Below are 15,088 nucleotides of genomic sequence, written 5' to 3' on the forward strand. Positions count from 1 at the left end.
GGCAGTGGGCCATAACTGCCGATAATTCCCCGGCTGATAGTACCGAGGCTTGTTTCCTCCAGCACCACCAGCACCGGAGCGTCCGCCCCGCACTCCTCTGGGTTGCGGGACGCCGCAGTAGGCGGGAAGGGGCGGAGCCTGCAGTCGCGACGCCCAGAGGCGGACCTAAGGGGAAGGGCGACGGAAAGGGGGCGTGACGAGCGGCGACTTCCGGCGGAAACGGAAGTGAAGAAGATGGCTACCACCAAGCGTGTGTTGTACGTGGGTGAGCAGGCGCGGGTGCTAGACTGAGTCTGGGGAATGTGAGGAAGGCGATCAGCAGCCGGCTCTGTCGAGGGTCTTGCTGGACCTGAGGGTGTGAGCCGAGATGGAAGGAACAGTTCCGGCGACCTTCCTAGTCCACTAAGCGCACAGGAACCCCCCCGACCAGTGACAGGAAATGGTGACAGGAATTATGGGCTTCCAAATGCTCCCGCCCATTAGTTTTTACAAACATTCTATGCGGGAATGTCTGGGTCTCTGCCTTTACGGAAGGAGTTACCAGACTAGACAGAAGAAAGTGGGGATTAACCTAAAGACCGCACTTGGATAAGCGCGGTAGTAAGGACGAACAGTGATGGCAGGAACTTGGGTGAGTGCAAGCTTTCTGTTGCCGGGACGCAGGAGTTAGGCATGGGGCAAGTCAGAGTAGTGGCAAAACTGTCAGCTGTACTGGAGCCGAAGCCCAAAGATGTAAAGTAATCTGACCCCTGGGGACACGTGGGTCATTTTTCGCGAAACGCAGGGAAACCAAGTGGAAGTGAGGCTCGGGTGATAGCCCTGTGTGCTCTGCTATTTAAGGAGCTCTCCTTTACCTTGAGATCGGTGACGTTTAAGACTTTGAAGTCTAAAAGAACTGATGGATTTGTTTCCATGCCCACAAAAACATTCCTACTGGTTTGGGGACGGTTGACACAGGGAATGGAGGCAGGGAGGCCACATAGGAAGCTGTTGTGGAATCTTGGAGATCGATTCGGATCTGTTTGAAAAGGGTTGGCGAAAAGAACCTAGCGTGGGCGGGCAGGAGAAGAGCGGTGTTTGTGTTGATGAAGGTATGGGTGGAGACCCCTCCCCTTACCTGGCATGCCAATGGGCTGTGGCGGCTTTTGAGTGCGGAGAACAGAGGCTCAGAGTGCAGAATGCCCTTGACTTTTTTGCAGGTGGGCTGGCAGAGGAGGTGGACGACAAGGTTCTTCATGCTGCTTTTATCCCATTTGGAGACATCACAGATATTCAGATTCCTCTGGACTATGAAACAGGTGGGTCCTTTGGGTGTCTCTAATGTTCATTACCCTCCTGTAGGAAAAGAATTTTGAAAGATTAAAGTCTCATGGGCCGTGGTGGCCCAGGTCTTTGATCCCAGCACTCAGGAGGCAGAGGCAGCTGGATCTCTATGAGTTCCAAAATAGCCAGTGTTACATAGAGAAACATCTTCTAAAAAAAAAACCACTAAAACAAGCAAATAAACAAACAAAAAAGTCACATTCCAACTCAAAAGTTACATTCTTGACAGGAGGTATAGCTCAGAACTCTTGCCCAACATGTGAGGCCATGGACTTTATTCCCAGCACTAACCACACACACACACACACACACACACACACACACACACACACACACACACTCACACCCACAGAGAGAGAGAGAGAGAGAGAGAAGAAGAAGAAAAATAGTAAGATCATTAAACTCTCTGAGCCTAGGGAATTCTTTTTTCCAGTAGTTGCTGGGCATAGTGGCACATGTCTGTAATCCCAGTATTTCAGAGGCTGAGGCAGGAGATAGAGTTTAAGGACAGTCTGGGCTGCATTGTGGGACACTGTCTACAAAAATAATGCAAAAACCAGTTCTATTGATTTGTTTTTTTGGAGGGGGGTTGAGACAGGTTTCTCTGTGAGCCCTGACTGTCCTGGAACTCACTTTGTAGACCAGGTTAGACTTGAACTCACAGAGATCTATCTGCCTGTCTGTGCCTCCTTAGTGCTGGGTTTATAGGCCTGCGCCACCACCACTGGCTGACTTTCTAATGGATTGTATAACTAAGTTGGCATTGTTGTGTGTGAGCTTTCTACTTATATCAGAATTTGTCTGAATTCTGATAAGTTGATCTGAATTTATCAGATTTTAGAATTTATGCTTTATGTGTAGTTGATGATCAAACTGTATATTTGGTTGGTAGCTTTTTGCCTGTTTTAGCTTTGTTTGGTTTTTACTTCAAAACAATCTCACAATTTTGTCCAGGCTGGACTCTTAACTGTGATCCTTTTGCTTTAGCTTCCCAAGTAATTGGTACCCCAGGTACATACTATGGCACCTGGATTCAAGTTAAATAACCTACCTTGCTAGTTGTACTGCATGAAAGGTTAAGGCGTATGCTTGACTTTCATAGATGAATGGAATGCCCTTTTAAAAATGCTTTTTTTTATTAATTTCTGTGTGGTATGGGAGTCTTAGGACAGTTTGCAGGAATTGGCTCTTCTACCATATGGCTTTTGGGATTGAACTCAGGTCGTCAGGCTTGATGGCAAGCTCCATTACCCACTGAGTCATCTGTCCTCAATGCTCATTCTAAAGTTTACAAATAAACTTTAGAGCCAGGTGGTGTTGGCGCATACCTTTAGTCTCAGCATGCAAGAGGCAAAGGCAAATGACTCTCTAAGAGTTCAGGGCCATCCTGGTCCGCAAGGGTTACACAGAGAAACCCTGTCTTAAAACGAAGGAAAGAAGGAAGAAAGAAAGGAAAAATCAGTTCAGGGCTGGAGGGATGGTTCAGTGGTAAGAGCACTCACTGGCTGTTCTTCCCAGAAGACCCAGATTAAATTCCCAGCACCCATGTTGTAGCTCCCATCCATCTGTAATTCTAGTCCAGGGAGGAATCAGGTGTCCTCTTCTGACCTTCTCAGGTACTATACATACATGGTCTTTAGACATGCCTGCAGGCAAAACACCCATACACATAAAAATTTTAAATTACTTAGCTTTATCCATAGAAAATGTTTATTATTGCCTTAAATAATATTGTAAAAGGGATCACAGAATGGGATTCTTTCTTTCTAAATAGTGAGTGGGTGTGATTTCTGGTGTCTGGACATGTCTTGTGATCAATTTCTTTGCGACTGTTCTTTTCTTCCGTTGCCTCACATGGTAATTACTTATATTGTGTTTCTTCATTTTTGCAGAAAAGCACCGAGGATTTGCTTTTGTTGAATTTGAGTTGGCAGAGGTGAGACTTCTGCACTACCCTTGTTTAGTCTGTGCTTCCTATAGAGCAGTGGTTCTCACCCCTTTGGGGTCACATATCAGATATTTACAGTAGCAGAATTACCTTATGAAGTAGCAATGAAATAATTTTATAGTTGGGGGTCACTACAACATGAGGAACTGCATCAAGGGTCACAGTTATAGGGAGGTTGAGAACCGCTGCCGCGGAGGAAGCTGTTTTGGGTCTTAGGCTGATGCTTTCAGGAAGTGCCGTATGAAGGAGAGTGCGCTGTCAGACTGTGTTCTGTGGGTAACGGCTCAGCCTGACTGTCAGACCCTGCTTGTCATGCTCCGCAGAGCGCTTACTGCTCCACTGCTCCGTTCACTGAGCATTCTTGTCTGGCATTGCTGGCGCTCATCTTGTGCCTTCAGCTAGAAGCAGATCATGGCCCTCCAAACTAGAAAATGGCCCATGAAGTGTTGCTAGTCACACTAACAACTTTTAAAAGACTTTCCTGTTTATTTTGCTACTAAGTGTGCATTTAGACACACAAGCAGCACTCAGATACTAGCCTAAACTTAGATCTTGCATTTCCTTGGCAGGATGCTGCAGCAGCTATCGACAACATGGTATGGCTGGGATCCTCATTCTAACTGAAGTTGCCTTTTGCTGGTATACGGGCCTTATTCAAATGTTGGTATTCTGGATCTCTGAAGTGTCAGGATTGGGTGGGGAGGTAAAAGTTGCCATTAAGTAAAAATATTCATTGTGAACTGATCGCTGGTGAAGTTGGTTCCTGCTCAGACACCTCTCCACTTTAACGGTGTACTTCCTGCGCATCCTTCTCAACTGACCTCTCACTGGCCACCGCACATGATGGTGAATGGCAAACCCATTGCCCACTGAGACTGTATTTGCACAAAGGGGAGGGCTTCATGAAATGTTAGATCAGTTAGCAATCGAGAAGAGAAATTCGGTAAGAGTAGCTGAAGGCTGTGCTACTGATGTAGATTCACACAGCCTGGAAAAGTGCTTGGAAATGATGATGCTGAGATCTGTGGCTGGCACAAGACACTAATGTGTCATTTCATGTCAGATATGAAATGCAAAGTATCTTATCCTGTTGCTAGAATTTTGATGAAAAAAGTACTTGAAACTAATTATCTCTGTTTATAAATTTCTATTATAAATCAGTGTGTAATTGAGTCTAGTATTATCTGTAAGAAATTTAAGTTTTTCCCATGAAGTTTTCACTGCTGCCTTAAGTTCACATTAAGTGGCCTTTCTCAGTACCACTTTGAAATTCCATATTCACTGCTCTCCACTACCCATTGTCATGTATACTGTCTCGGAGCCGATCTTGCTTTTAGTCACTTGAATCCTTTGAGCTCAGAATAACTCTCAATAGTGCAGGTCTCCACTGGTATAGCCAGGTGGTGGTAGTGTACACCTTTAATCCCAGCACTCGGAGGGCAGAGGCAAGCAGATCACCCTGAGTTCAAGGCCAGCGTAGTCTAAAGAGCGAGTTCCAGGATAGGCTCCAAAGCTACACAGAGAAATCCTGTCTCGAAAGAAAAAAAATGCAGCAGCTCCAGGGTTGAAGTTTCCTGTAATTTCCTTCCTTGATGTCTGTGGTGAAGGCAGAGCTTTTGTTGCTGAGGAATCCGGATTAAAGAAGGAGACTGATCAGGTCTCAAGTAAATGAAAAGTTGCCGGAGATTTTTAATCTGAAAGTTTAAGCAGCTGGATTTACAATCTTTCAGAATGAATCTGAACTCTTTGGACGGACAATCCGTGTCAATTTGGCCAAACCCATGAGAATTAAAGAGGGCTCTTCCAGACCAGGTGAGTGGGGCGTCTCATGGAGTGCTTGTCAGGTCCTATGGTTTGGCCTCCTTTACATGGGTGCTCAGTGCTGCTTCTGGTGGACAGGAGTGGAGTGGGGACAAGTGGGTGGTGGTTCACACCGGCCAAGGGTGTGCATTACCTTTATTGGTGAAAAGCAGCAAAGCCAAAGTCATTGTTCCTCTTGATAGGACCCTGCCTGATCTCTCACCTCCCAGTTTCCTTGGTATCCCATTCCTGGGAAAGGAAAGCCAGCAGAGCCTCTCTTTGCCTTTGGCGTAGCTTTCTCCCTAGTCCTACTAAGTGCTGGGCCTCTGGGGAGTCCCAGTGGGAGCTTAGTCTTGAGCATTGTCAAAGGGGACTTCTCTGGCCAAGAGGAGCCAGAGATGACCAAGCATCTGCCTGGCAGTTAAGGGACAGTCTGATTTCTTCACATGTGTGTCTTTTCCTTCTAGTTTGGTCAGATGATGACTGGTTGAAGAAGTTTTCTGGGAAGACTCTTGAAGAGAATAAAGAAGAAGAAGGACCCGAGCCTCCCAAAGCAGAAACCCAGGAGGTGAGAAGGAAGGTGCTGCCTCCCCCAGGAGACAGGCTGAGCTTTCCCTCATTATGGGGACTCAGATGCGTGTGTTTACAAAGTGCAGAGGGGGTGGTGAACTTAGACCTTGGTGAAGGTGGTGCTGAGGGAATGAAAGGGCATGGCTTTGGGGATTGTGTTTGTGCTGCTCCACACCCTGCCAGGCAGCCCTTCTGTCCTGAGGTCCTTGGCCTCATACAGAGGTGACAGGACAGGTAGTGTTTTCCCTTTAGCTTGTGCATGGCTTCTGGGTGTGCTAAGGCAATTCTTCCCTGGCACATTTCCTGGTTCTCAGCATATCCCTGTGACCAGTGCTGTAGGACTTTACTTCCTCAATGCACCCTGTAAGGTTGGCATTCTTCTGTGCTTGTTCATGGCACGTGGCTTTTCTGTCCTTTTCAGCTGAAACAGCAGCTGTGCTACACTGTCGACTTTGATGGTCTCTGTGTCTCCCACTCCCATCTCATAGGGGTCATATCGCCTGAAATGGATGCTCCCCCCTTATCTTGTCCTGCTGTGCTCTTAATCTGGGTGAATGTCTAACATACATTTACCTAAGCCAGAAATTTGTATGCAGGGCAAACACTTAAAGTAGCAGTCACAGTGGGGTCCCCCAGGCCATCCTAGCCCTTTCTTTACAACAGAACCAGTACATCATCGCCCTCCTCAGGCGTCTCTGAAACCTCCCTTTGTACTTCCTTTGTGCTGCGGTCCCTGTCTAACCTCAAGTCTCTGGCTTGGAAATTGCCGTTGTTTCTGGTTACAGTCTTGCTCTCCTCCATGCTTTCCCAATGGAAGCAAGACTAATCTTTCCACTTTCCAGAGCACAGATTCTGTTGTTTCTCTCAGACTCGGAACTTTTCACTTCCGTCATCCGTCTCAGGGCACAGGCTTCCAGGTCTTCATCCTGCCCATCTTGCAGGTGTCATTCTCTGCTTCTCTGTAGTCCAGTCCCTGCCTGATCTTAGTAAAATATAGTTTCCGTGCACACGTTTGCTTTTGCACAGACTGCTCCTATGCTGACTGCCTTTTCTAGGCCGTGCAGTTGATGAGCCTTGTACTGTGGGGTGGAACACTGGACTGAGAGCCTGGACTTGAGGGAAGAAGGTGGCTTATTTTTCAGTTCCTACTCATCAATTACTACCTTTGTGACTTGGTGCAAATTATACAGCAAATACTGGATTGTTGTTGCTGCTGTGGTATTGCTCACACCAGTGAAGCCAGCAGTAGCCAGAGCCTCTGCGTCTGCATGATGACTTGGCATGTGCTTGATCAGCTGAACCAAAGCAAATGTAATTTCCTCTGTGTAATCTCCCCTACTACAGTACAAAACAAGACTCAGCCTTTTGTCCTTTGAGCACTCCAATCAGAAGGGCTCACTTGTGTGCTTCCAGGGTGAACCTGTGACAGTGATGATTGGGCATGCAGAAAGAAGTGTCAGTATATGAGTGTCCACTACTGTAGTCAGGTATATGACTTGACTAAGACACTGAGGAGGGTTGAGTGTTCTGACCCAGTTAGCTGCAGGACAGGGGAGATGAGCCGGCATGTCTAAGAGTGAGCATGGGGAGATATGTCTATAGATAGCGGCCCCATTTTATAATGCTGAGTGAGGGTTCCTGTCACTGAGTGTCCAGTTAGGTGCTGTGGCCATAGTTCCTGCCTCATACAGCCCTATTAGGGCCCAAGACCTTCCCTGTCAGCACCTGTGTTTGGGCTGTGCACTGCAGTTGTGGTGCTGTGTTCGGGGTGTGCACTACAGTTGTGCTGTGTTTGGGCTGTGCACTGCAGTTGTGGTGCTGTGTTTGGGCTGTGCACTGCAGTTGTGGTGCTGTGTTCGGGGTGTGCACTGCAGTTGTGGTGCTGTGTTCGGGGTGTGCACTGCAGTTGTGGTGCTGTGTTCGGGGTGTGCACTGCAGTTGTGGTGCTGTGTTCGGGGTGTGCACTGCAGTTGTGGTGCTGTGTTCGGGGTGTGCACTGCAGTTGTGGTGCTGTGTTCGGGCTGTGCACTGCAGTTGTGGTGCTGTGTTCGGGGTGTGCACTGCAGTTGTGCTGTGTTCGGGGTGTGCACTGCAGTTGTGGTGCTGTGTTCCAGAGATTACTCGTGCATCTACTTAGGGAACACTGGCACTAGCATTTCTTTTCTTTTTCTTTCTTTTTTGCCCGCTCTTCCTTCCTTCCTTCCTTCCTTTCTTTTTTCTGAGACAAGGTTTCTCCATGTAACAGCCTTGGCTATCCTGGAACTCACTCTGTAGAGCAGGCTAACCTCGAACTTACAGAGATCCACCTAACTCTGCCTCCCAGGTGCTAGGATTAAAGGCGTGTGCCACCACTGCCAGCCACTAGCATTTCTGACTAATATTTTTTTCCTGCACCCAGGGAGAACCCACTACAAAAAAAGCGCGGTCAAATCCTCAGGTTTACATGGACATCAAGATTGGAAACAAGCCAGCTGGCCGAATCCAAATGCTGTTACGTTCTGATGTTGTTCCCATGACAGCAGGTAAGCAGACCCCTATGGTCAGATTGGCAGGAAGCTGGTGGCTGAGCATTCTTCCCAAGGTCCTCACTGCCTCAGCTCTTATACCCTTGCCGTTGTTTCATGATATCTAAGATCCTAGGATCTAGTAACAGATCAGAGCAGATATTGAAGCTTCATAAGTGCTAGTTTACTGTCTTTTAATAAAGAGAGGCTTATAGCACGAGTAATATATTATTATGAATACATTATGAATAATGTATTCATTGTTTAAAAGAAAGTCTCACACACATATATATATTCTAACAATATTACATTCAGCTCTATACTCTAGAAGTAACTAGTACTAATTTCTAGTTTATTAAAATATTGACTTATTTTTTAATGTAAATTTTACTTTTACACATATAATTTAAGGAGTTGTTATCACAAAAGTTAGTTTGAAAAATCACTAGTCCCTCTGTAATAATAGGGACCAACAAACCCCATTCGCTACCCTGTCACCAGCACCATTGCTGTTCCTCAGAGGCAGCCAGTTTCATTTCTTAGCTAATTATTTTGGTTTTAACTTCCATGTTAGAAGATAATAGCTATATATTCACTATATATAACTTACATATATTATATATGATAAATATACATATTGTATATATTTTTATATTATATATGTGTTTTCAGTTTGGGCATTATCTTTTGATTAACTGCTTCTGAAAAGGAATTAGCATTTTCCTCCTTTACACCTCCTTATCTATCTGGGTAGTTGCTGTAATTTTGGTCAGACAGCTCATAGGTACCTGTAACTTTAGCTCCAAGGAATCTGATGTCTCTTCTGGGACCGACTTTGACATGGACATGATACCATACAGGCACATTACATGAATATGATTTTTTAAAAAGAATATTATGGTCAGTTGTGATGGCACATCACTTTATTCCCAGCATTTGGGAGGCAGGGGCAGGCTAGCCTGATCTACATAGAGTTCCAAAATAGCCAGAGCTACATAGTGAGACCCTGTGTTGTATATGTGTGTATAGCATGTGCATGACACATGTGGCAGTTAAAGTTCCAGGAAAGCCATGAACAGATGTCTACTGACTCCAGGGAGGGAACTGATGGACACAACAAAGGGAAAATACTGTAAAGTTCATCGAGCTCAGCCCACGACTTTATTGTGGTTACTTATGGGAGTAAGAGTTGGTAGGTAGTTAGAGGAGCAGAAACTGACCCAAAGGCCCATAATGACTCTGAGAGCTGGGAACCTGGGGCTGTCTGCACAGCTTCAGGCAGTTTGACAAGTTAGAGAGTGGTTTTTCCCAGGTGACTCTATTGGTTTGAGATGACTATAGGGCGCTCCATTCGTCTGACAGTGTCTCCCAGTGGTCCTTTCTGCTTAGAGAAGAAAGGATCCTATTGAATCCGGTCAGTTTGGGGACTTCTTGATGCTATTGAGTTATTTACTTCCTGAGTTGACAAGGAGCTAGTAGGCTAGACTGTTTCACTGCCTTTGGAACATCCTGAGTCTTAAGCTTTTCTCAAACATGGAAAGCTTTATCTCGGAGGAAAGTACCACTTAATGGTCAATTCTGTCCCTCCGTCTTCACATGGATTCTGTGGTTCATACTTGGGTCTCCAGGCTTGCACAGTAAGTGTCTGCCTTTACTTGCTGAACTGTTTTACTGTCCCTGGATTATTTTTATTTTTTCTCCCCATCCTTTTATTTTACTTTGTTTATTTGGTTTGTTTTTTCGAGACAGGGTTTCTCTGTAGCTTTGGAGCCTGTCGTGGAACTAGCTCTTGTAGACCAGGCTGGCCTCAAATTCACAAAGATCTGCCTGCCTCTACCTCCTGAGTGCTGGGGTTAAAGGCGTGCGCCACCACTGCCCGGCCCCATCCTTTTCTTTTTAAAAACAAAAAAAATCATTTTGAGGTGCTGGAGAGGTGGCTCAACAGTTAGAGAGAATTGATAGCTCTTCCAGAGATCCTAAATTTAATTCCCAGCAACCACATGGTGGTTTGCGACCATCTATAATGAGGTCTGGTGCCCTCTTCTACCATGTAGGTCTATATGCAGATAGAGCACCATATACATAAAATAAATAAATTTTTTTAAAAAAAAAAATCAGACTGGGGGGCTGGAGAGATGGCTCAGTGGTTAAGAGCATTGCCTGCTCTACCAAAGGTCCTGAGTTCAATTCCCGGCAACCACATGGTGGCTCACAACCATCTGTGATGAGGTCTGGTGCCCTCTTCTGGCCTGCAGGCACACACGCAGAAAGAATATTGCATACATAATAAATAAATAAATAAATAATTAAAAAAAAAAAATCAGACTAGAGAGATGGCTCAGTGGTTAAGAGCATTGGCTGCTCTTCCAGAGGACCTGAGTTCAATTCCCAGCACCCACATGGCAGCACACAACTGTCTGTAACTCCTGTCCCAGGGGATCTAACACCCTCACACAGGCATACTTGTAGACAAAACACAAATGTACATAAAATACAAATAAATTGTAATATAAAAAATCACTTCATTATCACTTTAGTGTGGTTTGGGGGTATAGCAGAGATAGAATGCACACATTCTGTCCTGTTTAATTGGGGTAGCATGTGGCTGTTTAGTAGATCAGTGTCATACATAATAGCTTCTAAGGAGAAATGAGAATGCAGTTAACCTTCTCCATCCGTGAGATCCACATCTGCGAATTTAACCAACCACAGCAGAAATATGTGATGGGCCAGTCAGATGGCTCAGCTGGTTAAAGAACCTGCTGCCAAGTCTGGAACCTGAGTTCAAGCCCAGGACCCACATGATAGGAGAGAACCAAGCCCTGCAAATTGTCTTCAGACTTAAATACATATGCACACATATACACACATGTGCAATATATAAATGTAATAAAAAATTTTAAATATATTTGAGGGGAGCCCTGCATCTCTACGAAGAATGCTTGTATTGCCCCCTATTATACACCCTAGATGATATAGCAACCATTTATGGAGTGTTTCTGTTGTATTATGTATCATACATAATATAGAGATGGTAGAAAAGATAGAGAATCCAGGAGAGTCCTGGGAACCATCTCCATGTCGATGCCCAGGAGCAGCTATGCAAAACTAAACAAGTAAAACATGTCTTGTTCCCCCATCCCCATTTCATACCCCCTCACCTGGTCAGGAAGCTGGGTTGTCTTCAACCTCAGCACCTTTTCCTTTCTCGATATCAGAGAATTTCCGTTGCCTGTGCACCCATGAAAAGGGCTTTGGCTTCAAGGGAAGCAGCTTCCACCGCATCATCCCCCAGTTCATGTGCCAGGGTGGTGATTTCACAAACCACAACGGCACGGGGGGCAAGTCCATCTATGGAAAGAAGTTTGATGATGAAAACTTCATTCTCAAACACACAGGACCAGGTAAGTGCAAATTCTGGTGTGGTGAGGGAAGGCGGGGCTAGGGCAGACTGTGACTGCCAGGACTGGCTGTGGTTGGCCAGCCACTGAAGAAAGGCATGCTGGGGTGAGCTGCTGGCCTCCAGTCTTGTACTCCTCACATCCCAGCTTCAGTCCACTAGTTGGTGTTCCCTGCTAGCTAAAGTGTCCCCTCAGTTCCAATCAGAGATCACAGTCCATGCCTGCTTCTCTTCTAGAGACCTCCATATTGATCTTAGGTCTTGCCTCCTGCCTACCATGGATGCATGCTCTGACTTCCCTCCTGTTATAGAGGCCACCCCTCTCTATGAGGGAGTCTGTCCCTCTGTTCTACTTAGGAAACTGGCATTTTCTGCGACTCCCTTTGACCTATAGAATGTGTTTCCCTTGCTTAGCCAGTTTGGTTCATCCGTGTCCAGGTATGCAATCTCAATCTTTAAAAAAAATTATCTTTGGACTCTTGTTCCTCTCATCAGCTGTTATCTTGACTTTGGGGGAAAAATGTAAGACTCACTGCCCTTTTCTTCTAAGTTCTTCTATCTAGACTTTTAAGCCCCAGATGGCCACTCAGACTTCTCTTGCTAAAAATGCCAACCATCTTTCCTGCCTGTAGTCAGTTATCTGCCTCACCTTGTTCCACCCCAGCAGCATCCCGTACTGTCGGCCCTGTGCTCCTATTTCTTGCCTTGCTCTGGTGGTCGCTCCTCCATCTTCTAGTTGCTTTGCCTGCTTCGCTGCCTTTTTATCCTGCGCTTCCTCTCTCCTCGATTCCTAAACATGACGTGGCTCACAGATCAGTTGCTTTCTCCATAGAAATCTGTTCCCTGTGCCTTTGTTTTCTTCTTGCAAGTTTGTGCCAGACGGAAGTACATGGACAGTAAATTCTTCCTGCCTACATTATTTTAAAAGTCAGAATGTCCTAATAGGTACAGGTACACCAGAAGACACAAAAGTTATTCCACTGTGTGCCGCACTCAAATGCAGCAGTTAGAAATAGAGATGTGTCTACTGACAATCCAAACACCATAGACAGTATTGCTGGTGCCAACTCTTATTTTGTGAAGTGATGAATGAGATCCATTGTTTTATATTGTAGTTGTAATTCATGGGTTGTTTCTCACACTGTGTAGCTCTGGCTGACGTGGAATATGCCATCTAGACCAGGTTGGCCTGGAAATCACAGAGATCCACCTGTTTCAGGTGCCCAAGTCCTGGGATTAAGGGCATATACCTCTGTACCTGGTTTGATTTTTGTTTTTTGAGATAGGGTCTTACTTAGTGTGTAGCTCAAGCTAGCACTGAACTCTGGATCCTCCTGGGTACTAGATTTATAGTCATGTACTGCCACATCGAGCTCCCTAGAAGATTTCATTATTGGGGAAAGCCCTTAAAACTTGGGGTTTCTGTAATGTAATAGACTTAGTTCTTAAGGGACTAGAGAGATGACTCAGTGGTTAAGAGCACTGGCTGTTTTTCCAGAGGACCCAGGTTCGGTTCCCAGCACCTGTATGGTAGCTCATAACTGTCTAACTCCAGTCTCGGGGAGCCTTTTATGACCTCCTCTGGTACCAGGCAGACATGTGGGCCATAGACAAACATGTAGGCAAACACCCATACCCATAGACATGATTTAAAACACACATGCACACACAAAGAAATGGTGGTGTATACCTTTAATTGGGCAGTGATTATCACTGCACACCATTATCCAGCACTGGGGGCAGAGATAGGCGGATCTCTGTGACTTCAAGGCCAGCTTGGTCTACAGAGAGTTCCAGGACAGGCTCCAAAACTACCGAGAAACCCTGTCTCAAAAAACCGAGAGACAGAGAGACAGAGAGACAGAGACAGAGAGAGATTGATTGCTGGGCGATGATGGTTCTTTGTGAGTTTGAGGCCAACCTGGTCTACAAGAGCTAGTTCCAGGACAGGCTCCAAAACTACCGAGAAACCCTGTCTCAAAAATACAAAGAGAGAGAGAGAGAGAGAGAGAGAGAGAGAGAGAGAGAGAGAGAGAGAGAGAGAGAGAGAGAGGAATAATTAGGGTCCATCTAGGATTTATCTCCCATCACCCATAAATGTTACCTGTCTCCAGCTTCTCTCCTGGCCCAGCTTCCTTCCTTCCCCTGTGTGACTGTCCCTGCATCTTAGTTGTCATAGCACAATATTCTTTAAGATGTGTGTATGTATTTATCGTTTGTGTGAGTTGTGTGTAATGCATGTGTTTGAGTGCTGGTACATGTAGTACAGTTTGTGTGTAGCGATCAGAGGGCAGCCTTCAGAAGCCCTTCCTTTTACTATAGGTTCTGGGGATGAAATCCAGACTGTCAGGCTTCTGTCTGCAGAACCATCTCTCAGACCCATACAATTCCATTTTAAATGAATGTTTTGCTTGTCAGTGTTCCAGGATTTAATGGGCCTGGTTACAACAATAACAGCAAGTCATTGTTAAAAATGAAAAGACAAATGAACGTGAACAAAATTGAAACAACCCATTTGTCCTTCTGTGGTGAGGAAAGACAGGGTGCCACATCTCAGGGTCCATGTCCTGGAGCCTGAGCCCATATGCAGAAGCACTGTCACAGTCTGCACAGGCATATGCCGTGGGCTCGGAGCAGTATGGGGGAGCTGAGAAGTCTGTTTTTTCCCAGGCCTTCTCTCCATGGCCAATTCTGGCCCAAACACCAATGGCTCCCAGTTCTTCCTGACCTGTGATAAGACAGATTGGCTGGACGGCAAGCATGTGGTATTCGGGGAGATCACTGAAGGCCTGGATGTCTTACGGCAGATTGAGGTGAGTGGTTGGAAATGGCTGCCTACCGGGACCTTGGGTGGCCGGCACCCCAGTGGGAGAGCTGAAGGGAGTTCTCTATGGCTGTGGAAGGGGGCACTTGGAAGAGGTCCCTACTGGGGGAGAGGGTAATCCCTGTGTAGCTCTCAGCCCTGTGCTTCTCATGATTTCTCTGTTGTGCTCACAAAGGCTCAGGGCAGCAAGGACGGGAAGCCAAAGCAGAAGGTGATCATCGCTGACTGCGGAGAATACATGTGACGCTGTGCTTGTCCTCACTCTGCACACAGGGACGGGGCTGCCAGGCCGCCGGCCTAGACAGTGCACTACCAGTATGTCCTGAGCTGACTAGATCCATTTTATTTGCTAAAATAAACTATTTTTTTGTACTGTTGCCTCCATCAAGCCTGGGAGTTATCCATGGCTGAACTGTGCCCTGGATGGGACGGCAGGTTTGTGAAGGTGTAGTGCCTTTCTGTGGTGTTTGTAGCCTTCCTGGGGCCAATTCCCTTCCATGCCAGATAATGTATCTTTATGCCAGATGTCCTTGTCAGATCCTCTCAGGGCAGCAGGAATCAGAGCTGCTTGTCTCTGTTGCCTGTGCCCCGAACTCATGCTGCTTGCCTGGTGCCAGCCTTAGTGACTCCAGTGTCCAACATTATGTTGCGTTCTCAGGTGTTCAAAATGGTATATTATGACTCAAAAGCCAACTCTGCCAGATACTGGGCTTCTTGTC

At 46.1% G+C, this 15,088-nt stretch overlaps 1 protein-coding gene across 2 annotated transcripts; it reads left to right on the forward strand.

Annotated features, from left to right (window-relative positions):
• The first annotated feature begins 208 nt into the window (after positions 1–208).
• Positions 209–14,757, forward strand: Ppie (peptidylprolyl isomerase E). Of its 2 annotated transcripts, XM_048434511.3 has the most exons (10): positions 209–265; positions 1,200–1,298; positions 3,216–3,259; positions 3,841–3,867; positions 5,002–5,083; positions 5,539–5,639; positions 8,040–8,163; positions 11,364–11,549; positions 14,216–14,358; positions 14,545–14,757. In XM_048434511.3, the coding sequence occupies exons 1-10, from the start codon at positions 235–237 to the stop codon at positions 14,611–14,613; spliced, it is 906 nt and encodes a 301-aa protein (XP_048290468.1). In that variant the 5' UTR covers positions 209–234; the 3' UTR covers positions 14,614–14,757. The 2 variants fall into 2 exon arrangements, with proteins under 2 accessions (XP_048290468.1, XP_085542651.1); XM_085686525.2 differs by lacking the exon at positions 3,841–3,867.
• The last annotated feature ends 331 nt before the right edge of the window (positions 14,758–15,088 follow it).

The sequence above is a fragment of the Myodes glareolus genome, chromosome 3 (genome assembly GCF_982192425.1).
Source record: "Myodes glareolus chromosome 3, mMyoGla1.1, whole genome shotgun sequence".
In the NCBI taxonomy this organism is placed as follows: domain Eukaryota; kingdom Metazoa; phylum Chordata; class Mammalia; order Rodentia; family Cricetidae; genus Myodes; species Myodes glareolus.

Coding starts and splice junctions, on each gene's coding strand:
- Ppie (XM_048434511.3), top strand. CDS start 235: ATGGCTACCACCAAGCGTGTGTTGTACGTGG. Junction 3,260..3,840: donor TTGAATTTGAGTTGGCAGAG/GTGAGACTTCTG, acceptor TTTCCTTGGCAG/GATGCTGCAGCAGCTATCGA. Junction 5,640..8,039: donor CCAAAGCAGAAACCCAGGAG/GTGAGAAGGAAG, acceptor TCCTGCACCCAG/GGAGAACCCACTACAAAAAA.